Source organism: Microtus ochrogaster, unplaced genomic scaffold (genome assembly GCF_000317375.1).
Source record: "Microtus ochrogaster isolate Prairie Vole_2 unplaced genomic scaffold, MicOch1.0 UNK2, whole genome shotgun sequence".
Taxonomy (NCBI): domain Eukaryota; kingdom Metazoa; phylum Chordata; class Mammalia; order Rodentia; family Cricetidae; genus Microtus; species Microtus ochrogaster.
The window spans coordinates 8,665,993-8,692,451 of NW_004949100.1; the positions used below are offsets into that span (position 1 = coordinate 8,665,993).

The following is a 26,459-nucleotide window of genomic DNA, read 5'->3' on the forward strand; positions in this document are numbered from 1 at the left end:
ATCAGTTTTGGTAAGGAAAAGTTTGTTCGTTCTCTCTCTCTCTCTCTCTCTCTCTCTCTCTCTCTCTCTGTATGTCTCTGTCTCTCTCTGTCTCTGTCTCTCTGTCTCTGTCTCTGTCTCTCTCTGTCTCTCTCTCTCACTCACTCACTCAATTAGGACATGTTAAAAAGAAAGCAAAGCAAAAAAAAACAGATATAGCTTCATGCCTTCTGGTCTTCCTGGCCATGCCTGCCAAGCCATTCTCCCTTTCTGCTCTCACTGCCCTTGCACCTGACCTGTGACACAGCTGTGTCAGACCGACCACTTCCTTTCAACCATACTGGCACTGTTTACTGTACATTCTGCCTGGCAGGTGACAAAGGCAAGTGGCCTTTAGGTCAAGTTAACCTGGAAGGTGTGCTAAAAGCCATTAGCCATGAGCTGAGTGGAGTTGCCCTCTGCAGCTGGGAGGAAACAAGCAACACTTACCAGCTACCTGGGTTTTTTAAAGGCACTCGAGGCAGAAAGCATGAAGGGCAGGAGAGAGTACTCCATTTGGGTCTATATGGTTACTCTCTCTATTACCATTTTTTTTAAGCATCTGGGTTTGTTAGTTTTTCAACTAGAGAATATATTATTATTTATATCTGTCTATTAATTGAAATGTATCAAAAAGGCTCTTTTTGGTGGTGGTTGTTGCTAAGTTTGCTTTTAAGTAAATTTTAAATCACAATTGCTGATTCCCGTTATAGTTCCTTAGCTTATGAAAGGGAAGATCTTTATTTCTGTGGTCTCGTGTGAGTATAAGCTTTAACTTGTTAGGATTTCAGATTTTATCTAGTCTGTCTTCTGTGGTGTAGTGTCCTTGTTGGAATGAGTGACCTTACAGGGGTCTGGCTGTCACTATTGAAACTTGTGCAGTCTTCCTTTGGTTTCTACAACTGCCTGTTACTTCCTATAAATCTGACTGCTTCCCACCTTTTCTTACATTTCTGAACTCCCGTTGAGTTATGCTGTCTTCCTGGATTTCTAGATTTTATCACACGGGTAATACCTTAGCAAACGTATCCTTTTTGTGGCAAAGAGGGCTGGGAAAGGAAGGGACTGAGCAGGGTACTGGGGACTTATCGACAGCAGATTGAACTGCGTGTGCCTCTAGTATGGAAAGCAAGCCCTTCCCCATGGGTCTTATCACAACTTCTTGACAAAGTTCTAAAAATACTCATGCCTTTTAGCAGCAGCGCAGGGTTTCCAGGGGAGAAGAGGCTATGCTGGGTGGAAGGGGCTCAGCGGGGAATTCGCTGGCGGCGAGTAAAGCAAGTCCTTGTGCCTTTATAGGTTTCGAAAGTGACACAGACTGGGAAATCACATTCAAAATGCAGGACTATAACAAAGATGATATGTCCTATCGAAGGATTTCAGCTATTGAGCCAAAGTCTGCCCTACCATTCAATCAATTCTTGCCCAACAAAAGTAAACAGCCATCCTATGTGCCCGCGCCTCTGAGGAAGAAAAGGACAGACAAAAATGAGGATAACAGAAGAAGCTGGGCAAGCCCAGTCTACACAGACTCAGACGGGACATTTTCAAGGTAATGCCATGTGGTTATGGAGTTCAGTGTGTCTTCTGAAGCTGCGGCACTATTTAATGTAGCTAAGGGAATGGTTCCTAACATGTAGTTAATACATATCACTAATGGGGATTTCTTTTCCTACCTGGATTTTCACTCTATTTTACATATGTTTCAGAACATCAGCATCTGAGGAGTAGGCCTTCCTTTAGATGCAAGCCCTCAGGTTATTGGCGTATTTCTGGTCACTGGATCAATGATGTGGTCCATTGTGAGCCCTGCACGTTTCCTTCAGTTTTATATATATATATATATATATTTGGATAGCAGTGGACATGGAAAGAAACCCTTAATTTCCTACCAAATTATCAAAAAAGCAAAGGATGATTTTCCAAATCTGTCATTTTGTATGCTGTGCTGTGCGATTCTGAGAGCGGTTCCAACCCTGTTGATGAGTTGAAGGTTTGCCCTGATGCGGTTTTGGATGACTTAGTCAATTGTAAATTTCATGTGAAAAAGAGACCTGAGGGGTTCATCTCTCAAGCTACTGCTTTCAACTCTTGTCTTCAAGCATTTTCTTTTGATATGTTAGCCTCTGGGCTACACACACTGGTGAGGTCAGAAATATATTTGTCCGGCATCTGAGTGTCTATCATGCTATTGATTGAATTGAGAAAGCAACATCCAATCTGTCTACAATTTGTCTTTCTCATAACACAGCCTTGTACATCTAGCTTTTCTCTAATGTGAGTGAGGTGCTGCTGTAATATCTCAATTTGGTCCTAGGAGCCGTGGTGTGGAGCCTGGGAGTTAATTTGCTTCATTCACAGGGGTAAGGTGGAATGAATACCCTTTGGGGTTCTGTGCCACAAACTGCTCACCCAGTGTCTTAACGTGGTTGGATATTTTGAACAGTAACCGGAGGAGGACTTGGGGTCCCAAGATGGAGCGCTGGCACACAGTCCACGAAACGTCAACCTCCTCTTGTTATTTGGAAGAGGAGGAAGAAAAGATAACGCGCATACCCAACCTTGTGAAGGACGATCTCTATGTACGGAAGTTGAGTCCAGTCATGCCAAGCCCAGGGGGTTCTTTTGATCAGTTTCTTCCCAAGTGCTGGAGCCCAGAAGAGATCAGCTGGAAAAAAATAAAGAGGGAGACTTATAAGCCATGGTATAAGGAGTTTCAGGGATTCAGGTTTGTCTTTGTGCATGCCCCTGGCCTGGTGTTTGTTCTCTGCCCCAGTCTCTGGTACATTCTGTGTCCTGTTTCTTCAGTTAGGGATAGAGAGAGGCTTATTTGCCCTATAACATCTGAAAAACTTGCATAATTATAAAAATAATGTTTAAATTTAATCCTGAGGCTGGACATGGGGGCACATGCCTCCAAGCCTAGTCCTCTGGAGGCTGAGGCAGGAGGATTAAAAGTTCGAAAGGAGCCAGGTTTCAAAATAAAACCCCTTCTCTGAAACAAAAGAGGGCTTTTTGACCTACCTTAAGCTCACTTGTACCCCTGGGGGCACCTTTTATTTTTTATTAATAAACTGCCCATGATTTATGTTATTATTATTAAAACACAACAATGCAACAGCATGATTAAAAAAAAACTTTAGATCCTAGCCTTTGAGAAGCCTCCTTTTGTATTTAGCTTGGCACAGATTTCAGAACTTACACTCTCCATTTCTTCTCTCCTTCTCTTTCCCCTTTTCTCCACGTCACTCCATGGCAGGTGGAATTCAGACTCTGAGGAGGAGGACTCAGGCTCCCTCAGAAGTGCCACGCTTTCTAGTAGACTAGAAAAGGCAGAGAATAGGTTAGCCAGCAACTACCAAAGACCTTCACTCTTGCTGGAGCTAGCCACCAGACGTGCCATGAGGTCACAGGACGCCCATGCAGCCAGGAGGACCAGCGGTGCTTTGAGAGAGTCCAGGTGCACCTGTCTGAGCTACCTGCTTGTGACTGATCTTGGGCACCTTATCTGCCTGCTTCCGCTGCTACATTAACCTAGGCCCTAAATATTGAGTCATGGAAATTTAATGACATAGGAGAAAGGCACAGTGTGTAACATACTGCCTTCTGCATGAGAGAGTGTTGGCACATGGCTATAGGAATCAACATGCTATTAATGCAATGACGTGCAAGGTAGTTAGTATTTATATGCATGAATTCTTTCTGAAACCCTGTTACAAAAATGCTTTTTTTTAAAAAAAACTGTTTAAATTTACTGTTGTGAGAAGAGAAAAGAAATCCTTTTAGATAGACACTGGGAAGGGTAAGTCTGGAGAATCCAAACCTAAAAACACAGAAGGACTTTTATAAGCCTCGCGATCACTCTGTTATTTTTACGACCATGATGATGTGCACTATGATGCAAAGTATGTGATGGCCAACTCATCACTTTCTAAGATCATGCATCCTTCTCTAGGGAGGGGATGAGGCTACTATGGAGAATAGAAATAGGAAGATGGTACCTGGACTGGTACCTATGCTTATCCCAGGGAGGTTCACATGATCAGAGTTATAGATCCATCTCTTGTCCTTGACAGTGTTCAAATTTCCTGGGAAGTATAACCTGTGGCTGTCTCTTTAGATGACACGCAGGAAAGTCACAGAGACTAGTGCTGAGTATTTGTCTTGTTTGTTACACTCCCTCCTGTGGCTCCCAATAATTCATCCCGATAAGTACTGGTTTGTTTGCTGGCTAATTACCATTCTTCTCAAACTTAATACAACTCTCCCTTCCTTTTTCTTTTCTGTGCTTCAGTCAGTTTTTATTGCTTCAGGCCCTTCAGACATACTCTGATGACATCTTGTCTTCGGATACAAATGTCAAACTCGATCCCACCTCTGGCCCAAGGCTCATAACTCGCAGAAAAAATCTCTCTCACACACCAGGCTATCAAGCAGATGACCTTGAGCTGACAGCCTTGGATCCTGACTTAGAAAATGATGATTTCTTTGTCAGAAAAACTGGGGCTTTCCGTGCAAATCCTTGTGTTTATCGAGCCTTTGAAGACTTTCGAAGGTTCTCTGAGCCAGACGATGCTGTTGAACGAGATATAATTTTGCAGTGCCGGGAAGGTGAGCTTGTACTTCCAGATTTAGAAAAAGACGATATGATTGTTCGTCGGATCCCAGCACAGAAAAAAGAGGTGCCACTGTCTGGGGCCCCCGACAGATACCAGCCAGTCCCTTTTCCTGAACCCTGGACCCTACCTCCAGAGATCCAAGCGAAATTTCTCTGTGCCCTCGAAAGGACATGCCCACCCAAAGAAAGAAGCAGTAGCTGCCGAGTCTTAGTCCCTTCCCACCGACAGAAGAGAGACGACATGTTGACTCGCAAGATCCAGTCATGGAAGCTGGGGACTGCTGTGCCTCCTGTCAACTTCAAGCCTGGCCCCTGCAGTGAGGCCGACCTGCAGAAGTGGGAGGCCATCCGGGAGGCCAGCAGACTTAGGCACAGGAAGCGGCTGATGGTTGAGAGGTCAGAGGGTGTTTCTGCAAGGATTTGGCTTGTGATGGATGATGGTCTTGTGTAAATTTCCTTATGAAAAAAAAAAGCTGCCTCAGTTTTCCCAGCTCTGCATGTTGTGTGCCGTTTTGAAGCATCCTGTAAGCAATTATTTGGCTTTGAGAAACTTTTTAGTCATTTCATGGAAGAAGTTCAATTCCATATTTACACGTCTTAGGATGATTTGAGAAGGTATATGCAAAGCTTGCCTCTGGCTTGGATTTGTCCATCATTTTGTTCCAGTGTGAAATTGGATGAAAGTATTTTCTAATTGTGTTTTTGCAGGTTTTTATCCTCATGTCTAGCATCTCTGTAGTAGTCTGGCTGTGGTTTGGTTTTTACGTGTTTATCCCATTTTGCAGTGTCTTTTATTGAGCTAAATATTTTCCTAAAATATGTCGCTGCAGATTTCATTTAACTTGATTTTTGTTGTTGATCTAGGTTTCTTGAACTATCAATTTGTAGTATGTTTTATCTGTAGAGTTCAGTGCAAGCACCATTAAAATGCATGAGTCTGTCAAACTCTGTTTGTAGTTTTGACCATTTGGGTAACATAAGCCATGCAACTTTCTGAGAGCTGTTTTGTTCACTGTAAGTTGGGAATGGGCAAATTTGACTAGGCTGAATATAATGAATGGCCCTAAATCTCTACCTTAGATCCTGGCAAGGGGAGACCTTGTCTTACGAATTCGCTGGCTCAGAATACATTAAGAAAATGTTGTTATTATTTGACTTGAGTTCTAGGAGGCTGACTAAAACTTGAAATATTAAGAAGTGGCTAAGGGCCAACTTGTTCAGATTCGCCCATTTCCAATTAGACTCAATTTAAAGATGTTTAATGCTGATAAACTAACACAGCTGGAAAGAGTGACCCTTTTAACCTTTGGTTTTTTGGTTTCTTAGACTCTTTCAAAAGATTTATGGTGAGAATGGGTAAGTTTTGTGGTTCACGTTAACAACAAATGTGCACATTTGTTTGTGTCTCCTGTGACTTGCTGCACCTGTGTCTTAGCATGTTACTAAATGGGCTGCAATGTCCAGTGCATGGGAATTTTATTTACTTTTGATTAATATTGCCACCACAAAGCAGTATTTTTGCATCTAAATGCCCAGTGCAATGCATGAACTGCTATGTAAAGCAATAACAGTTTTGCTGTATTAAATTTTAACTCTATCCCCTTTACTTCTCATTTAATGGTTGAAAGTAGCAAGAGCTCAAGAATATGTTCATTTTGGTATTTGATTCCTAAAATTCACTAAGCTTCTGGCTTCTAGTTCTTGAAGATCTCCCTGACAAACTGCATTTGGGAAAGTCTATGATAGGAAAAGGCATTCCTGCTTGCTTAGTGTAAGAATTCATGCAGCTTGCAAAACTCATGCACTTCGCTTATCAGGAGCTTTGCTAGTGGGGAATGTTAATATTTTTGGGGAAATATTTTTAAGGTTCTTGATTAGTTGTAACATGACTGCCTATGAAGAGCAAAGTAGACTTTCAAAATTATAAAATAATCTTGGTAGTTTCCAATGTTGTTACAAGAACTTTATTTAAACTATTTCTCAGATTTGGTCTACTGGTATTTAATATTCATTGGGTAAACGTGACTAATATAAAACTGACTTTCTCAATGTTTTTCCAAGTTCTAGACTATTTTAAACTAAGTCAGTTATTCTCAACCCAGCATCCCCAGGATCTCTGTAACTGTGGAAGTTATTGGTAGTAGTTTGAGGAAGAGAGTGAAAGTTGAAAAAAACCAATGTTTTAATCAGTCTTGGGACTTGAGTATCTTCTCCTTACCTTGGTTCATCTTGTCTCTCAGAATCTCTAATTTTAAGAGTTTTTAATAATCTCAGTAGTTTAGAAATATTTAGAAGCTACCAAGATTCTGGCTGAATTATCACAGTGTGATAGCACTATCACAAGTCTAGATAATTGAAATATGATTGAGTGAGGAGCAGCTGTTACAATGACTCCTTCCCGGATGGTGTGTGAAAGCACATTGTCCGTCCCTCACTTGTATCCACAGCCTTGTGTGCTCACAAGGGTCTCATCTGTGAGGGTGAAGAAGTCAGTCTTTGGTATAACACTCCAATATCTGATCATACTTGTCCTAGGAATGCTGTTTTAACTTGATTTAAAGTCCTCTTGAGCCTTCAAGCATTCTAAACTTTCATGAGGAATTTTCATTTGTAATCATGTTTGACTTTGTAGCAAAACCACATCCCTGGAACAGTTTCTAAAGGCGGCACAGGTACCAAGAGTCTAAGTACTTGAGCTATGTAAACACATAACTAACTACCTTTCTGTCTTGACCCTACCTGTTTTTCCATAGTGTAGGGGTTGTTATGAGACTTGAATTACCCCTGGCTCAATGGTTGAATTCATGCCTAGCTTGCCTGTGGCTGTAAGTTCATTCCCCAACACTCTGCACCCACCCTAACCACAAACACTATGAAAACTTAGATATTCAACCTCAGGATGCTAAGGTATTTTTTTCTGATCCTTAACAGACAGCAGCAAATGCTTCCACTAGACAATTCCAAGTAATTTTTTGATTATTTGGATAACACAGGGTTTGCTTTAGACGCTGTTTCAAAAATTCTCATGCAGGGTAGTACTAATGCAGCTACACAAATAAAGCAAGATGACTGGTTAATTAAGACCAATGAATAATACATGACTTGTACGATAAGGGGACTTAGTGTGTCTTAGAAAATGCAGCTCTGTTTAGGAGAAGTTGTAGGTTTATTCCTTTTTTTCTTTTTCTCTTAAGTTTATAGTTATCAGTGATTTCCTTACATTGATTTCTTACAATGAGATTAAAATATAAGTTAAAATTGAATTACTTATAGGCATTTAATATACAACTTACTTCACATTTATGCTAGGTGAACTTTCTCCAAAAATAATATCATAGAAAAGCAGTACTGTTTTATACCTTGTAATTAAAAACCAACTGCCCATCTTGTGAATACTTTCTTTGTGGTAAAGACCAATTTGAAGAGAAATGTGTAGTATTTTATTTTGGTTCTTTGCCTACTAAGTTCTAGCTTGCAGTTTATGTGGTTTTTAGTGCTTCTGCATGCTATGTAAGTGTTTTACTAAGCTTTACTTGGCATGTAACACATATGTTTATTACGATGCTTTCTGTGTGGCTTCCAGTTCTCATGTGTGTGTCTTTGTGTTGCATGAATTTCCATTTGTGTGGTTCTTTGAAGTTTTGGGACTGATTGGGTCTGATACAAACATGGTACTGACAAAGTTTACAAGAAAATGTATTAACCATCTTGTAATGTGATAGCCACTGAACTTCTTATCAGTATCACAAGGAGATAAATACCAATTACATGTGAATTGGCAGTCAAAGACAACTAAAGAAGCTATACTTTTCTTATAGAGCTTGACCAAATGGCTTTGTAGGATTATCAGATATCATCAAGGCAGGCAGAAAGGAAGGGAGACCAGCTGACTTTGGTTATTTTCTGCAGATTTTCTTTTCCACTACAGGTGACATCTAGTTATATCTAGAATACTTCTCATATTGCAGCCAAGTGTGTATGATATCTACAGTTACTGCTTTGTGCATGTCCTACAGTCCCCAGGGTAACCCCAGAGGAGCTCTCTAAAGCAAACGATTTTCTGGCTGAAATATTAATAGCGTTGGTGCTGAAAAGTCCAAATAAGTAGGCAAATTGCTAAATGAAAATTTCTTCTTATGCTCTCTTTATTTTATTTGATGGTAATTTCAAAATGTGTCACACAGATTTTTAACACTGGTGGTTATTGTTCACAAAACCATATAGGGTCCAGTGAAAATATACATAGTTAGATAAATTATTATATTTATATTGCTTTCACAGGTACCACTCCTTAACTTACTCTTTTTAAATTTCTATTTGCTACCCAAGGCTGCAAAATGTGCCTTATATTGTCTCCTTGGACTATCTCTTCTATAGACCAGTGATTCTTAACTGGGGGTTGTGACTCCTTTGGGGTTTGAACAATGTTTTCACAGGGGTTGCCTAAGACCTTCAGAAAACACAGATATTTACATTACAGTTCATAACAGTAGCAAAATTACAGTTATGAAGTAGCAACAAAAAGAATTTTATGGTTGGAGTTGCCACAATACGAGGAACTGTATTAAAGTGTCACAGCAGTAGGAAGGCGAGAACCACTGCTCTAGACAGTCCGCTGTAAGTTCACTGAAGCTGGATTTCAAGGATAATGGCCCTTCTTTCCATCTGAAACTGCCAGGAGCACCGCTTGTAGTCAGAGAAGTACAAGGAGATCAGTGATTTGTAGCTGACCTTCCTAAACTTCTTCCTCTCCCTCCCCTCTAGTATTGTTAAATTAATTGAAAAGGCAAGATGCTTGGTACACCTGCATTTTTGGATTACAAATATAAAGGAAGCTGTAAATTAGAGCCTTCAGAATAAGGAATTGTAACCAATAGTATCAGGCACTTCCAAGAGAAGGAATTATAACGAATTGTAGCAGGCAGTTTTAAGAGAATGGCGTGACTTACCTGCTCATTGTCCATGCTGGGCTGTCCTTCGTAATTTCCTGGATGCTTTCTTTGGTGCCTATCTCAGTTCTGTGAGGGAGACAGGTGGGTGTTATCTGCATTCCGTAGACAGAGATTGCAGCTTTCCCAAGGATGGAGGCTCTCAAGTAGTAGAACCGGACTGGGGCTGTGCCTAGTGAGGCAACTCACAGAGACTGCTTGGCAGGGTTGTTGCCACTCAAGGAACTCCTGGGACTTTAATGTCATGCGGTTAATGCTGATAAAGAAAGAAAGACTTCATCATCTTTGTACTCTAGAAGTTCTAGATTTTATCTGTGTGGTCTGGGGCCACCATTCTAATGTGAAAGCCGTTTATAGCGTTAGTATCTACACAGTTCCATTTGGTCACATCTGCCTTAGGAAGAATTAGTATACAACCCCAGATTTTTAAAAAGTGCACCAGCACAGCCTTACCTAGTTATCATAACTTAGTAGAGGAGGAGTCAAGGCTCTGAGAAGGGAACTAAATTGATGTCTGTTCAGTGGGAGGGAAAAGCCTACATTGCAGCTGAATCTAAAGCCCCGACTTCTTGTCTCTTGCTGAAGAGATTCCTATGGCAATTCCCAGATTCCTATGGCAGGTGCTGCTGCTTTAATGGGGGTAACTTTCCATAACCCAGAAACAAACTCTGTTCACAACCTCGCCTATAAAAAAAAAAAAAAGACTTTTCTATCCTAGACCAGGTTCAGCTCAGCTTTGTTCTTGTCATGTGCCTCTGGGCTGCTAGGCTTAGCTCAATGCTCAGGCAGTGGAGAGAGGCAGCGTGACCTTTGACTGGCATCCTGTGTGGGAAAACCCACAGCAGTGCTTCCCAGGCCAGGAGGAAGAGAGTAAGAAGAGCAGCCACAGGAGGTTCTGGGCTGGTTGCAAAGTGACTCCACTCTCTTTCCAAGGAAAGACTAGTGTACTATGAATTAATATTTCCTTTTTGTTTTACAGTCTGTGCAGCATCATGTGGTGCACGGCCAACCTCCCCTTGCGTCTTGGACCTGCACATTTTCTTGCCATTTCTTACTGAGTATTTTTGTTTGAACTCAAAAGGCCTCTTTGCTTGTAGGCATGACTTCTGTCAGTGTATAGTCTTAAATCCACACAATCTAATTTAGTATATAGTTAGACCTAGTGAGAGGTATATTATACATGTGTAGGTTCATATTCATAATATAGTCATAATTCTATATGTAATTGATTCCCTACTAAACATATGCAATGCTATAAAAGTGATACTTTCCCACAGGCCAGTTCAGGCTAACTGTGCTCCAGCTAACTCTTAGCACAGATACTAAGTGAGTGAATCTGCATGTACGGTGCTCTGCTAGCTAGTATTTTCTTTCCAAATAACACATGGCTTGTGAGAGAGACGATCTAGGTATGCTTGTACATATATAAGATAGAGTCAAGAATTAGCATCATGAAAAATGCTTTAGCTAAATGGGTGAGAGAAAGGACAGCTCACTTTTCCCTTGGAAGAGCCACAAAGGCTGTAAGTGAGTGGTAGAGCACTATCTAGGTCATCGATTGGATGCGTTTATGGAGTATTCACTACGTGCCGGTCTTTGTTTTAAACCTAGTGATATATCAGCACAATCAGATGTAATTCCCAATAATCTTACAGGTAACAGGGAGTAAGACTATTCTAGATGTCAATAAACGTTCAAGGAGAGAGGGTTAGGGTGGGATCAGCCCCGAGAGACATTTGTAGAATCTCGTAGGCTGGAAAGAGAAGGAAACACTGCATAACATTTAAGCGGATGCTTGGAAGTGGAGCGAAGTCATTGCTTCTTGCTGTCTTGCTGGATAAGGACTATTATGGCAGATTGAAGAGCAAGGGGAGAAGCAAGAGGCATGAGTATGTGCAAGACAGCTACTTGGCAGGCAGAGAGTGAGACCAGGGCACAGTGTTAGAAATGAGCATGGAGAGGCAGGAAAGAACCACATCATGCCAGACCATGCAGGTTGTTGAAGAAATCTACTTAGAACTTTGATGGGAAGAAGCTCAAGTCCGGAGTTGGGTGTGTCATGACCTAGCTGAGACTTAGAAAGGCCCCTCTAGCTGCTCCTTTGAGCACGTTGAAGCTGGGTGGTGGAGGCAGGAAGATCTTTGGGGTTCTCCAAGCGGACGATGTGATGGTGTAGGTCAATTTGGTGAGGAGGAAGAGGTGAGAACGGTTAGATGTAGAAACAGAGAGCAGAAGAGTTGTGGATGGAGTAAGTGTTATGAGAAGAAGAAAAATCTGGGTGACTCCAAGCCTTTTGGTCCCAACTCTGAAGGATGGAATTGACCTTCACTGAATTGAGGAAGAGAGATGGTGAGCCGGGAACTGTGGAGTGAGCCTAGCCATGGTTTTGATTAGCATTTTACAAAGGAGAGAGGCACCAGCAAAGAACTTTTGGGTTGGAGGGAGCATTTGAGGAAAGCCTTCTCTGATCATTTAAGCAGCCCTTTTGGCAATCCAGAGGAGGGTTGCCTGTGCCTTGATCTAGACTGTGATGGCAAGCGGAATGGAAAAGAAAGCGGCATTAAACGAGAAGATAACTGACTGAAAGCGAGGAGGAGAGAGAAACAAAAGCGAAAAGTGGTTCTTAGGTTTCAAATGCAGATGACGGAGGGCACGTACCACCATTAACCCCCACAGAGGGAAAGCAGGATAGAGATTGGCTGCGCCAACAATAACATCATGTTTTAGTGAGGTGCAGTTTAAAAAACTCCTTTCCAGATAACATTGCAGCAGGTCGCTTTACAGTCAAGGTACCTAGGGTATTTTCAGGAATAAATGCCTATTGATGGGGAATTGGAAACGAGTCAATGAGAGCAGGTCCTAGGCTGTAGCCTCTAGAGGCATTTGCGTGGTAGTTACCGTTGCTTTCTGGAACCCACCTAGTTTGATGGAAAAAATAAAAGTGATGGCGAGCTGTCAGGAGAATGCAGAACTTAGGTGCCCAAGGATTCACTAATACAATGAATAATATAGTTACTTACAATGTAATGTGCAATAGCAAAGAACAGTTCATCTACCTCTGAAACTTTCTGGATCTATCACCCTCTTGCTGCTCTCTGTGCTGACCTAAACCCTCCCTTTCTGGGAGGTCTTTCTCATCCACGTAGTCTGTATAGGAGAACCAGTCATAGTCCAACTTAGTCGCTAATTTAAGTGAATGAGCCTCTCTACAGCTGGGAAGCAGCTTTATACTCTTTGAGAGTTCAAAGTCTATCAGAAGATAATAGTTTTTACACCAGCCTTTAAAATATGTAACAGTAATGGGGAAAACTGGCTTTGAAACCCTACTCCGGCTTTACTTCCTGATTGTGAATGTCCATGTATGGGGGGCTGCAAATTAGGCTGTAAATCCTGCCGTGAAGAAGGAGAAGGAATCTGAGGTGGTTCTGACAGGCTGTGGGAAACTACCTTGGTCTTCTGAGAGTTGGTCCAGCTGCGCAGTGGTACTGTAGACCTTAGAGAATTGTTGAGAAGACACAGCACATCTTTTCCCGGTGTTGAACTTGAGGAGAAAATATCAGGTAGTCACTAAATTATTTAGCAAGTGCCTAGCAAAACCAGTCAAACTTTACTAGGTTAGCTTTGGGGGAGCATAGACAAATTCAGTAACGTGATGTTAGTGACTGATGGTTTCCTGCCCACAAGCTAATCTTAGAGATTATTCCTCTAAATACAAGCACTGCATTATTAGTTTCAGAACTGTTCAAGGTTACTTTGAGCATTTTGTGGGAAAAAAAAGCACAAGCATCTCACACCTGAGTTGAATGCTAGGCTCTCGTTTCTGTGCTTTGGAAAAACACCATTTATCTGTGTCGTGCTATTTCAGGGCACTATCAACAAAGCATCTGGGTAGGGCAGTAGATATTTAGGTGGAATTTCTAAATAGAAGCCCAGTCTTCATGTGAGCCCTCAGGTCCAGCCTTAAGAACCTTTGTGATGGTAGGTGTTTTTGTGACAGGAGCAAGTCCATGAGCGATGTCACCGCAGAGGATGTTCAGAACCTGCGTCAGCTGCGGTACGAAGAGATGCAGAAAATCAAATCCCAACTGAAAGAGCAAGATCAGAAGTGGCAGGATGTGAGTACTGGGGGGAGGGGGACCATGGTGCGCTTCCTGCTTCTCTCAAGGAAATTAAAGTACTTAAGAGACATTTTTCCTTGACATTTTAGCATTCAGTACTATAGAAAATGTACTGTTGTATGTCTTAAAGACCATTCTAAAAATATAGAAATATGCTTATTTTCCAAGAGACTGTGAGCTCTCAAAGAGTAGAAAGTTCCTGCCTAGCAGGATCGTAAACTTGCTTACACAGGAGAGTGGGGTGTGACTACTAATTATGCCTCTGCTAGCAAAACAGCATTGATAAAAATTGAGATTGAAGGGGAACAGGATCTAGCTCAGATCTTGGCATCAGTGGGGAGAGATGAAGAGTTCTCATAGTTACTCGGAGATTGGGATGAAACACAACCCAGAGTAATATTTTGACTGAAGTCAGTATCTAATGTGATTCAAAATTAAGTGTGTCAAGAGAGCTGGCATATTCAAGTGTTATGTAGACACAGACTTAACCTTTATCTCAAATCTTAGAGAAGAAAGTATAAGCCTTTTAGCTGAACAAGGTAATTATTATAAGCTGCAGGAATATAAGGATCTGTAAAAGATAAACCAGACTCCCAAGCCCAAAGAAGTTAGAGCGCAGCTTCATGGTAAGAGGGTTGAGTGACAAGAGCAACAAGAGCACCAGAGAAAGCCAATATTAATGTCTGAAGATAGTACATTGCTAAACTCCAGTGCCCTCTAGTATGAAACTTGATTTAATGATCAAGAAACAGCACTTAGGGCTTAGTGTTAGAACTTGCCTTGTGTGTGATGCTTCAACTTCAACCCTCAATCTCTGTAAAAACCAGGAAAGAATTAGTATTACTTTCCCAAAACACAAAACAAGTTTTTCTTTTTAATAAGAAGATGATTATCAAGGTGGGATACCCATTAGGTGTGAGCAAATAAACATTTGGGTCAATTTATTTCTCTTGGGAAAAACAGTCCATATTGGTTTCAGGACATTTGAAAAGCAGGGTTGGCCCTAGGTGCCCCAAAAGATTTATAGGCAAACTTGGGAAAGCTGGGATGAGGTCCAGTTTGGTCTGAGACCTTGAGTCTACTTCCCTTTGAACTGGGATTTCTTTTGAAATCCTTAGTATAGTGTTTCTCTGATTTGGAAATGGAGAAATATTTGAAGCATTCAAAATGCTTCAATCCCTGAGTGTCCCAACTGGCTCCTGCATTGGATAGATTGTCCAGGATGATTTAAAACATACTTCTGGAGATGTGGGAAGCAAGTATGGGCTTGTGCCACTAATGATGGTCCCCGTTCTCTCCCCAGTGGACTATATTCTCTGAAATCATAGGCGGTCCAAGGCGATTTGTGGTCTCTCATTCTGTAGGTAGAACTCACTTTTCCTTTAGGACCCCTGCTCTTCTCAGTAGACCTACCCCGTTAGGCACTGATCTTTATGCATAGTCTACCTTGTTGAGGGCAATCACATTATAGGTATCTGTGTGCCTATATTAATAAGATCGACCATTTACTTGAGCTGGACTGTTACGGGGACATTTCTGTCCCTCACATCACAGTAAGCATATGAATCAGGGGTTTGAGGTACTATGAGATTGGAGATTGAAATATTTCCTGATCAACCTGACCTAGTACTTAATTGTAAGCCTTTAGCATTCTTTGAGAAATGGGCATTGATGTGATACTTTCTTGGATAACAAAAGTGGGATCTCTTATTAGGTCAGGGTTTTCTGTCAGGCACATGAGATAAAAGCTTAGTACAGAAGCACTGGCTATAAAAAGCAAAAATAGGGCACCCCTTGGCACAGGTGGGCGTGAGAGCTTTCAGCGTTGTAATAGGACACCCCAGCATGCTCCCGCCGCAAGGAAAAAGTGTGTAGAAATTCAGGTATGACCGGGCTGATGGGATTTCTTGTCAGGATCTTGCAAAATGGAAAAGTCGCAGGAAGAGTTACAATTCAGATCTGCAGAAGAAGAAGGAGGAGAGGGAAGAGATCGAAAAACTGGCCCTGGAGAAGTCTGACCGAAGCTCCAAGACATTTAGGGAAATGCTGCAGGACAGGTAAAGGGCCGGGGTCTTTTGTGTTTGGAGATCCCAGTGTTGGAAATGGAAGCTCTGCATGGGGTCAAACTGTAAACATGTATGGACCGAAGCAGCCAGGGTTTCAGGCTGAAGCATTGAAACAATATTACTGATCTGGGCAGCGAAAGAGCATATTACTTAGCCCTGGTGAACAGGGCTCTTTGTCTCACACTGTACGGTCTTCTGTGTGTGGGGGGTTATTTTGCTATATTTGATAGCAAAGCAAACAAAAATAAATAAAAAACCCAAACCCACTGGTTTTTCTCCTTTTAAAGTTTAAGCATAGGGTAGTCAAATAAAATCAACTTTTACTTTTAAATAAATGTTGTGAAATCTAAGAGAGATCTTTGTTCAATTTTAGTGGTAGAGAATAAATTGTGTTGAAAGATATAATATGTTTATCTATGTAAGTGTGGATGTGTGGGTTTATTCTTTGAGTTGAAATGGCAGGAGGAAAGTGAAATTTAAACTTTCATGTGAGCAGTTAACTATGTGGACCTGGAGGAGAGAGAGCAAATACGCTTTAGAAATAATGTCACAAAGGAAATTTGCTGCCTGGTGAAATTAAACAAAGCTCTGTTGTGTCTGAAATGCCGGTGCTCAAGACTTCCATTCCTTTAAGTCCAGCAGTCAGCCAGCGATGTGGGGACTCCCCACTAACTGCAGGGTGAAGCTGTTTCATCAGCTCTTTAAGTATGGATAATAAACTTGAATCTATTATAATTGCCCTTGGGGAGTCTGTCAAGCTCCATGAACTGACTGGTGCTCTATAAAGTCCTGAGTCTTCAGTGCTATTTTTTTTTTTTTTTTTTTTTACCAATACATTATACATTTTCTATAGCAAAACTTGGCAGACTCAGATCGGTGGCCAGTCATTTAAAGCATTTTGATCTTGGAAAACATAAATTTGTGGCTAAGAACCTGCAAATAGTCCCATGTGAGACCTTCCTTATTTTGTTATTAAAATAGTTTGTGATTAAAAATATCCTTTGAGAGCCTCTTTAATCAAAGGTTGGGTCAGTCTCTTAACAGATGCTTAAAAGTTATGCATAATCTCATGTTAGTGTTGTGCTGATTCTTGTTTTCCGTGAGTAACCACTTACATATCAGTTATTGTCTTACCCCATCTGGGGGCAAATGCATAACTCTGTCGAAATGGCGCATTTTTCCCTGCCCAGGGAATCTCGAGTTCTGAATTCTACAAGGAGGATGTATTCTGCTGATGATGCCCTGGATGATGAAGTACTTCATCCTACAGTGACTCTGTCTGAAACCAGCTATCAGAGAGAGAGACTGGGAGACAAGACAACAGCTTATCCTGCCGAGACGGCCAAAGAAGATTCCACAACGTTTGCAAAGAGACAGGACAGTGTAACAGCTGAGATTCAGCATCCTTCTCATATTCCTGAAGAGCAGCGGCCGGCCCCTTTATCTGCTGCAGAATCACACCAGGCCCCCTTGTCTTCTGCAGAACCACACCAGGCCCCCTTGTCTTTTGTAGAACTTCACCAGGGCCCCTTGTCTTCTGCAAAACCGCACCAGGGCCCCTTGTCTTCTGCTGAGCCTCACCAGGCCCCCTTGTCTTCTACAGAACCACACCAGGCCCCCTTGTCTTCTACAGAACCACACCAGGCCCCCTTGTCTTCTACCGAACCACACCAGGCCCCCTTGTCTTCTATAGAACAGCACCAGGTCTCTTTATCTCCCGCCGAGCCATACAAGGTCTCTTTATCTTCAGTAGCACTGCGTCCACTCTCATTTTCGTTTCAGCAGTCGCTGAGTACCAGAGGAGAGTCGACTCGGATTTCAGCTTCTCTCCCTAGAAGTTACCAGAAAGCCGATACAGCCAGGTTAACATCTGTGGTCACAGCGAGACCTTTTGGCACGCAGTCAAGGGGAATCTCATCACTGCCCAGATCCTACACGGTAAAAATGTCCCAGGTTCATTTAGTCTGTTCCCAAGAGCAATGGTTTGGGGGAGCTTGAGCAGAAGCCCAGTTGGACAGATACAGGATGTGTAAAATGTTGATGACGTATACAAACAACTTTCATGAAATTTAGATTTAATAAAAACAGAGGTTTTAAACTTTAAAGAACAAATAAGATATGTTTTGAAACAGAACATTTTTTTCTTGCCATATTTTTCCTTCTTTTGAGCTCTTCTGAAGCTTTAAGTTGAGCATTATGAAATTGCCAGCAATCAGCTCTTTTCTTACCTATGATATAGCACATTCTTAAGGCTCCCTTTAAATGTTTTGAGGATTGTATAGGTAAGGTTTTGTTCTATCCTTCCTTCCGACTTTATAACTTGATGCCTGAGTCTATGTTTGTTGAAATATGTCCACTTGTGTCTCTAATGGGATTCAGCACATTGAGGACATGTTAGACTCAATTATGTAAATGAAACAATATCTGAATATTTAATGTTCATGTTCCTGTCATTTCTGTCCACCTAGCCCTTAAGATCTTAAAATCTTGACATATAGATGAGAATTATGGCTTAAGACATCAGAATTTGAGCTGAAGGAAGCCTGTGTAAATCAGCCAGGAAATCCCTGACCATCCCATTAAAGAAAATATAGACCTATTTGACAACATAAAAATTAAACTTGTGTAGCAGGCAATATATAGGACAAGTTAAGTCACAGTTATTAAAAACTGCATTGTAGATAAAGGGTTGGCAATTCTAAGGTGTAAAGTATTTTATAATTTGATGAGAGGAGATAAACACAGCAAAGGAGTTGGCCAATTCAACAGAAAGGAATGTAAGGAGAGTACAAAGAGGCATGTGTAGCCTTGTGAGCCTGAGAATTAGGTAAACAACTGCTCAGCCATCTCACTGACAAGGATTTTAAATGCTGAAACTATGCATTGTTGAGGAGGTGGAGATGCAGGTGTCCTCCTGCTCATGGGTACCGGGCTGCTGTTTTCTCTGTAGAAATGAGACAGATGCCACATATATAAATCCTTCAATCCAGTGAGTTTTTGGAACATCTGGACTCTAAAATAAAAGCGCCATTTACAAAGGGAGGCTGGAACTTGTTGTGGTGCTTTTGGGAAGCAAAGGACAGCTTTTAACAATTTCATTATGTATCAAATGAATACATGATTGACATCCACACTGTGGGGTTTCCAGCAATGGAAAGACCGAGCTTGGAGTTGTATCTCTTGACCTGGAGTAGTATGAACAAACAAAGCAAGTTTTAGAAAACTATACATAATCATGCTTTTATTAGAAAAAGTGTTTCTCTGCTGCTGCATATTTGGTGGTGTGAAGGAATGCACTCCACGTTTTTGACAATAGTTACTTTTTTTGTGGCAGGTGGGTGTTATTTTAGAGGCTTTCAAATATGAATAATTGTTTTTAAAAGTGAACCCAAGGCCAGCAGAATATGGGGTTTAAAATGATGTTTCCTATCTAGATGGATGACAGCTGGAAGTACAATGGTGATGTTGAGGTTGTCAAGAGACCTCAGCGGAATTTCGTCATAGCCCCTGCCCCGAAGCTTGACTCCACCCAGTTTGTTTTGGGTTCATCCAGTGAAAAGGAGGCAGCCCCAGGAGAAGATGTGGCAAGCGTGTCCTCTTCCACACCCTTTTCTTCGCTCTCGCAAGACCAGGCAGCCACTTCAAAAGCCACACACTCTGGAGAAGGGAGAAGCTCACCACTGAGGGACGTTTCAAGGTCCCAGGTAACTTTGGGGGGAGGGTTCTTAGTCACCTGTCTCAGATGTGCAAAGATTTCAATCTGGAAACTGTTGTTCTAGCCTCTGGCTCGTACAGTACAGGCTGCTATTTATATTATGCAAAAATATACTGGTCTATTTTTAACAGATTGTGGAGGAAGTAGATCTTTCCAACTTTTAGTTTGTAGATCTCAGACATTCTCCATGAGCTCTGTCTCAGGAGACGTGGTCCACCCGTCTCCTGGGACGTTTGCCTGTAGTTTTTCTTACTCCACAGTTCTCTGGTTTCTGCTGCAGACTTAAGGTATGTGTGAGTAAGCAAAAGCCCGTCTCCGTGGAAACTAACCAGGAAGAAACTGTCCTAGTGAGTGGATGCTTGTCTCTAGGGACACAGCTCTGTGTTTTTTCTTAATCTTCTTGTGACTTTTCATAGTAATTTCTACTTTCGAATGGGCACATTTGCTGTCATCCCTTGTCTCTTAGAACAATGATGCCTAGTCACAGCCTGACAACTGCAGATCTGAACATTTGGACTTCAAATAAAATACACCAGCAGATTAGAAATGAATAGGGGTGTTTGTCATTTTCCTGTTTAAAAGCCTAACAGATGGCCTTCAAGAGAATTATTAGGTGATATTCTTCCTTTCCGTTTACATGCTAAACCCGCTAAAAGTCTTTGTCAAGCTAGCAAAACTTCTTTTAAAAAAACCAAAAGCCAGCAACACTCTGGTTAAGCAACTTGCTAGTGTAAGCCTCTTTTCATGGAGGCAGTTTTGGACTTTGACTTGGTCCATAATTCCCTGCTGTCTTACTGGAGCATAGTTTTCCAAGGCAAAAGATAAACTATGTCTCTTAAATATGTGAATAAAATAGATTTATCTGAAATAGTTTGGCATAGCATATTTATTTACCTTTATTAAGTTTTTTTAATTATATAAGAATATTTTTAAAAATTTCAACCCTCCCTTCCAGGCTATAAACACTTTCTTTGTATCTGAGAAATATAAGAAAAAAATCCTTGAGAAATATATAATTTATAAATAACCAAAGTTAGCACTTAGTAACTTTAAGTTTTGATTTTATTTGGTAGTGGTGTTTTCTAGTTCTTGTTTCTTTTCTGTTCTATAAAAGTTTTCCTATACATATTTACAAATATACTCTAAAACAAGTTTTCAGCTGGCAAAAATCATCTGTTGTAAAATATTGATACATTTAAAAAGAATTGGGAATACATGGTCATCATTATAGGTCTCAGTAAATGAGAACAGTACTTCTCTACTATGGTTGGGGAAGGTAAGGTACCAATAGGTAAATAATGAAAGCAGAGACAAGGGGTCTTCTGTTCAATGAATATGTACGTTGCCTTCCCACTTTCAAAGAGCAAACTCAACAAAACAGCTTGATGAATGTGCTGCCTGCTAGATGATGGGACCTCCTTCCGGGTGGCAGCTGGCACACTGTACCCATGGATCAAGAAAAAGAGGCCATGCGTGCAGTGTGGGTGTGTACTATACTCTGGCGATTTTGAGAAGCCCAAATGAACCTGGCCTCGTTTCAGCTTTCATCATAGATTTCTGCTGTTTTCATCAAGTACTATTCTACCCACGTAGATTCGGCTTCTTTTAAGCATTGGAGTTAGTGGAATTCTTGAGCACTGTTGTGCTTCTGATGGTGCCTTGCCCGTTTCTATTTGGCCTATCCATTTCTATGCTACCAGAAAAGTAGTTTATGGAGCTGACTCCAGAGAGGCTGTGCATGCATAACATCTGATGAGTGAGATACACAGGTCCTTGTGTGTCACTCTTCCAAATTCTCGATCAAGCTCTGTAACTCTAGATATTCATAGAAAACAAACATAGCACAAGTGGCTGAACTTCTAGATGTTCTGGTAGCTTTGTAAAAGGATGCTCCTTCGGGTTTCCCTTCACTCCCCTGTGCTTCGGGGCAGTGGCCTTGCATTTCTTCTTTCAGGATCTCTTATCCTGTTATCCTTTTTCATGTCTGTTGTCAATATTGTCATCCAGCTCATTTTCTGTCAATGTAAGTGATTAGAAATAGCCATAGGTGCTTGTATACAGGACTCATTAATTCCTGTGTTTTCTACAGTCTCCCAAAGCATTTTGTCCTTTTGGGGGAAGTTCAGGATACTATAATATGGAGTGCTGAGGTTCCTCATGAAGGAGTTCAGATTCCCTTGATCTTACCTCAATATGAACTGATGTTCAATGAGTGCATACCATAGTCAAGACAGACTTTACAGAGTATTGTATGGGAGAATTCTTAGCACATCACCATCATTATTATTCTTGCATACAGATAATTGAAAGCATGGATGCTCACCCTCCTTTTCCAAGACCATCCAGAGCACTGAGAGATGGAGTTAGGATCCAAACTCAGGAAATTTTACCGAGTATTGACTACCTATTACTACATCAAGGGAAAGAAAGGTGCCTGAACTTCCTAAGAAAGCCACCTGTGTTATCACATGTTAGTTATTATTATTCTTCCATTTGAAGATGTTCACTCTGCTTATCACTCTGCTTAATGTCTTTCAAGTCCTCCAAAGCCAGGCAAAACCACTTCTTTCATGGTCCATGTATTGCATCCTCCTGGTTGGAACTGAATCGATTCTTGAAAGTTTCACTCACCAACTTCCTCCTTGGTGCAAATATCCATTCCCACCCATTGGACACTATAACCTACAAGACCCACTCTGCCATCCAAACCCTTGTTCTGCTTTAATACCATGCCTTTTATGTTACACCCCCGATTAAGTGTGAAGGTGGGAAGCAAGATGATCTTCTCCTGTTAGCCCAGGACCTGGATATGGCTGTGTCCTCTTGGCTTTCAAACTAAGTTTATTCACATTAAATAGGATTTGAGTTAATTCATCTGGACACTGCTCAATCAGCATGTATGTCACGTTTAATGTAGTTTCTATGGGAAATGAAGAAAATAAGTCTGGAGCATCAGCCACGGGCATTGGCACCTTTTAAATGTTTGATTTAATCCTGTCAGTCACATTGAAAGTGGGTGCTATTGTCTCCACTGTTCCTGGTGACATACTTGAAAGTTCAATTATGTAACTTGCTTCAAGCTGGTGAAATACATAGCCCTCACTCTATTTTCTCATACTCTAACCACTAATCATGAGCAATTCTTCCTCCTCCTCCATTATGGCAGGCTCAAAGTTGAGGATTGCCTTAGATAATTAGGACAGTGGTTGTAGCTAGAAATATTCTCTGTCCTACTGATCCCCCTGGACTGGTTTTTCTCCACCCACCTGTTCTCAAAGCTGCTTATGAAATAACCACTCTGAGGTTTATTATCAGTTACAATTGTTTGGCCAATGTCTTGAACTTCTTACTGGCTAGCTCTAACTATTAAATTAACCCATTTCTATTAATCTCTGTATTGCCACGAGGCTATGGTTTACCAGTGTGTCATGTTACTCCTTCAGTAGTTACAAAGTGTCTCCTCAACTCTGCCTTCTCTCTCTCTCTCTCTCTCTCTCTCTCTCTCTCTCTCTCTCTCTCTCATCTCTGTTTGAATTTCCTGCCTGGCTTTACTGTGCTAAGCCACTGGCCGAAACAGCTGTATTCATAAGTGAATAAAAGCCTCACATATACAGGACATCCCACATCATCTGCAATTTTTTTGTCTAAATAAAAAAGGTTTTAACTTTGACATAGTAAAATTACATATAATAAAGCAGGTATCAAGCAAGAATTGCAGTTATAATATTTAGTCTAAAGACCTCGAAACAAATCACAATGTGCTTTAAAAATGTGTGTAAGCTTGGGAGAGAGAGGAAAACAAGTACAGACAGTTATAAAAATAAAATAGTCTTAAAAAATAAAGTCTTTAAAGAAATTCTAAAAATAATTTAAAACAAAAAAGCCTCATGAAGATATAATTACTTGTATGTATGTGTGTGTGTGTCTGTCTGTCTCTGTCTGTTTCTGTTTGTGTGTGTGTGTGTGTGTGCATATGTGCATGGCACATGTGTACAGGTGTCCACAGAGACCAGAAGAGGGTGCTGGATCAACCAGAGCCGAGTTACAGGTGGTTGTAAGATACCTAATATGGATACTGGGAACTGAACTTGGGTCCCTTGGAAGGAAAACAAGCAGTCCTTCCCACTGAACCATCTCAGTCTCTCCTGACTTATTTTTAACATCACCATGTTTTCAGAGTTTTATACCAATGGAGATCAAAGTATCTTCTGATGGTAAAGTTAAAGATAAAGTTAACAAAAACTGGCCTCAGATTCTCAATTCTTCTAGCTTGACCTCCCAGGAATTGAGATTACAGACACCACCCCCATGCCTGACAATAAAATTTTCCTTAAAATCATTTTGAGGCCAGGTGGCACATATTTATAGAAAGTCACCTGAACTGAACTTATTTCAGAGATGTGGAATGTGAATTCTACCTCGCAGGCACAGGGAGATATGGCAATGTAAAAGTGAGGGGAAGTGTACTCAGCATGTTCTATAAGTAGATTACTAGCAGCTGTGGGGAAGGAGGGCTGGAGAGACAAGAGCCAAACAGGTGGTAAGAGAGGCAAGGGCAAATGTGTGTCTGAACTATGATGCAGACGTGTAGAAGGATGGAGAAGATGGGTGTCTTTAAAGTCATAGTCTTTGACCTCGAGGGTGTGAGTAGAGAAATGGGAAGAAAGCAAAGAGGCGTGTTTCGTAGTCTCATAGCTCACTGCGTAGAGATGCGTGTAACAAAGTGTGAAAAGCAGGAGGAAGCAGAACATTCTGGGAGGAAAATTGTGGAGCTGTTGATCTAGTGGTTGAAGACACGCTGGTGTGCTCAACTTACTTAGGAAAGCATATGGTTAGAAAGATTGGAATGATTGGGGAACTATGTGATGAAATAGAAAACGAAAAGACGCCGTGACAAAATTAAGTTGTGACTAGAGAGGCTGGGGGGGTGGGAAAGGTAGAGTGGGTTGATAGGTGGCTTAGAAGAATGTCCTCCAATTTGAGGAATCATTGGTAGTGCCTGGTATACACACTTGTAGTTGCATTTTGTAGGTAGAAAAGAATCTCAGGTTTGTATAGCTGGTGGGGGGTGGGGGGGGTAGGATGGTGATCTGCTTCTCTGTAGCAGTAAATCTATGAGGGTGGAGAAAGATTTAGGTACATCTTTGGAGAGCAAAGATGGCTCAAGTATCAGAGCAGGGCCTTGATTTAAAGACCTCTTCCTTCCTATTCTTATCCCAAAGAGACCCTGGAATGCACTAAGGAACCACACAGACAGAAATTTCAAGATTATTTTCTATGTTATTCTGGATTGTATCACCCAAACAGGACTTCAATATCATGTTTAATCAAGTGAGAAGGCTTTCCTTAAGTCAATACCTTGGTCTAGTTGGAAACATTAGAGGGGAATGTTTGGAATAGTTTGGTATGTGTAAGATTGACTCTGATTTTCATTAATTACCCTCTGTGGTGACATGGAAATCTTAATCCATCAACTCTAGGAGAAGTAATTCATATTCTTGTGGTACCAGGTCACCTTTTTTTTTATTTTGTCTTCAGACAGTTAGAGTCCTCTTCTGGCTCATCAGCCTGGCAGTGAGCAGGGATATCTTACTTTTAGTGTACTTCTGTTTAAATTGTAGGCAGCTCAAGGGGAAATTGTTTTTAGATCAAATGCTGAATTGCTGACGAATAACTATTATCTTCTCTTTTCTGGCATGGACAACTGAAACTACTTGGTTTCATTTATTAGTCATCAAAAATTGAGGTTTCCTTTGATAATTTATATTTTTGTTCGTCTAGTTCAGAAAGGTAACTCCCTAATTATCTTCTGTAGCTCAGATCCTTTGTCCAATACTCATTTGACTGAAATTTTTTATAGAAAGTCGAAAATTAGAGATCCTGCCTGAAATCATTGTTGAATAGTTCATGTTTGATTACAATTGCAGCTATGTTTGCATGGAAGAAGTCTCAAAAATAATCCAGTAGTACAGGAACACAACACTTCACAGCTTGCCTTAAACCTGTGCCCTAAAGAATTCCACAAGGAAGAGGTGACAGAACTGGGAGCCCGGGACATGCAACCCTCTTCCTCCAGCCACCATTGCACACTCTAATATTGTGTGTGTGTATCATGTATACATATAGATCTATATGTTTTGGGAAGGATGCTGTGTATATAAGATTGTCATGTGGAAGAAGGACTCTTGAACTCTGAAAACGTTGAAAGTCAATGTCGGAGAGAGAAGTATTCCATTCAATGCCATGCGGGAGGTCACTCGGATATTGACAGATTCACCTGTAATTGTACACAGTCTTCTCTGCCTGTGTATTGTCCCGAGGATGGACAGGGTAGTCGGCCAGCATGTAACCATAGCAAAGCCATCTTCCCGGTTAGTAGGTGCAGAGAGGGGGGTATCTGTTCTTTAGTGTATTCAGAGATTTCTTTTCAAGCTCAGAGTAGCCTTTTGGGGAGAGTTCTGATTTTCTGTAATAGTGAAGCTCTTCCCTCTATGGTTGAAGCTCATTCTCCTTCATCTTTTATTTGGAAGGAAAGGACAATGCTCAATTGCAGTCTCCCACAGAGCATTTTTTAAATGGAGTTCGAGACTATTCATTAAAACACCATCTCATCTTGTATTTTTCAACTAATGAAACCCCAGTTAGTGGTTGGAATATCTAACACATCATTTGTCTCTCTGTCCTTGTATAACAATAGATTCTGTGCTTCCATGGCCTTTAAGTCAGGTCTGTGTGTGTGGGCATGTGGTAAAGATGACCACCCCCTTCACCGAGTCCTATACAATTTAAGTGTGAGGTGGTTTTGACTTGAATTACCAAAGGAAAGTTAGATTTTTGATGACTAAGAGACGAGCTACACATGTAGTTTCACTTGTTCATACCAGAAAAGAGAAAATAATAGTTATTCATCAACAATTCAGCAGTTAAGCTGAAAGAGTAGAACCAACTAGTAACTATCTCTATTCTCAGCCAGTT

General features: G+C 41.1%; 1 protein-coding gene across 3 annotated transcripts in view; it reads left to right on the forward strand.

Moving 5' to 3' along the window:
• The window catches only part of Lmo7 (LIM domain 7), a 193,363-nt gene that overhangs the window by 142,029 nt on the left and 24,875 nt on the right, over positions 1–26,459 (forward strand). For 2 of the 3 annotated variants that reach the window (XM_026788359.1, XM_026788358.1), the window contains exons 8-15: positions 1,318–1,570; positions 2,465–2,746; positions 4,313–5,032; positions 5,963–5,992; positions 13,583–13,700; positions 15,618–15,760; positions 16,960–17,707; positions 19,204–19,473. In XM_026788359.1, coding sequence (XP_026644160.1) covers positions 1,318–1,570; positions 2,465–2,746; positions 4,313–5,032; positions 5,963–5,992; positions 13,583–13,700; positions 15,618–15,760; positions 16,960–17,707; positions 19,204–19,473 — 2,564 coding nt within the window. Of the gene's footprint in view, positions 1–1,317; positions 1,571–2,464; positions 2,747–3,277; positions 3,479–4,312; positions 5,033–5,962; positions 5,993–13,582; positions 13,701–15,617; positions 15,761–16,959; positions 17,708–19,203; positions 19,474–26,459 lie in introns of all 3 variants that reach the window. The other variant, XM_026788357.1, reaches the window with a different exon arrangement.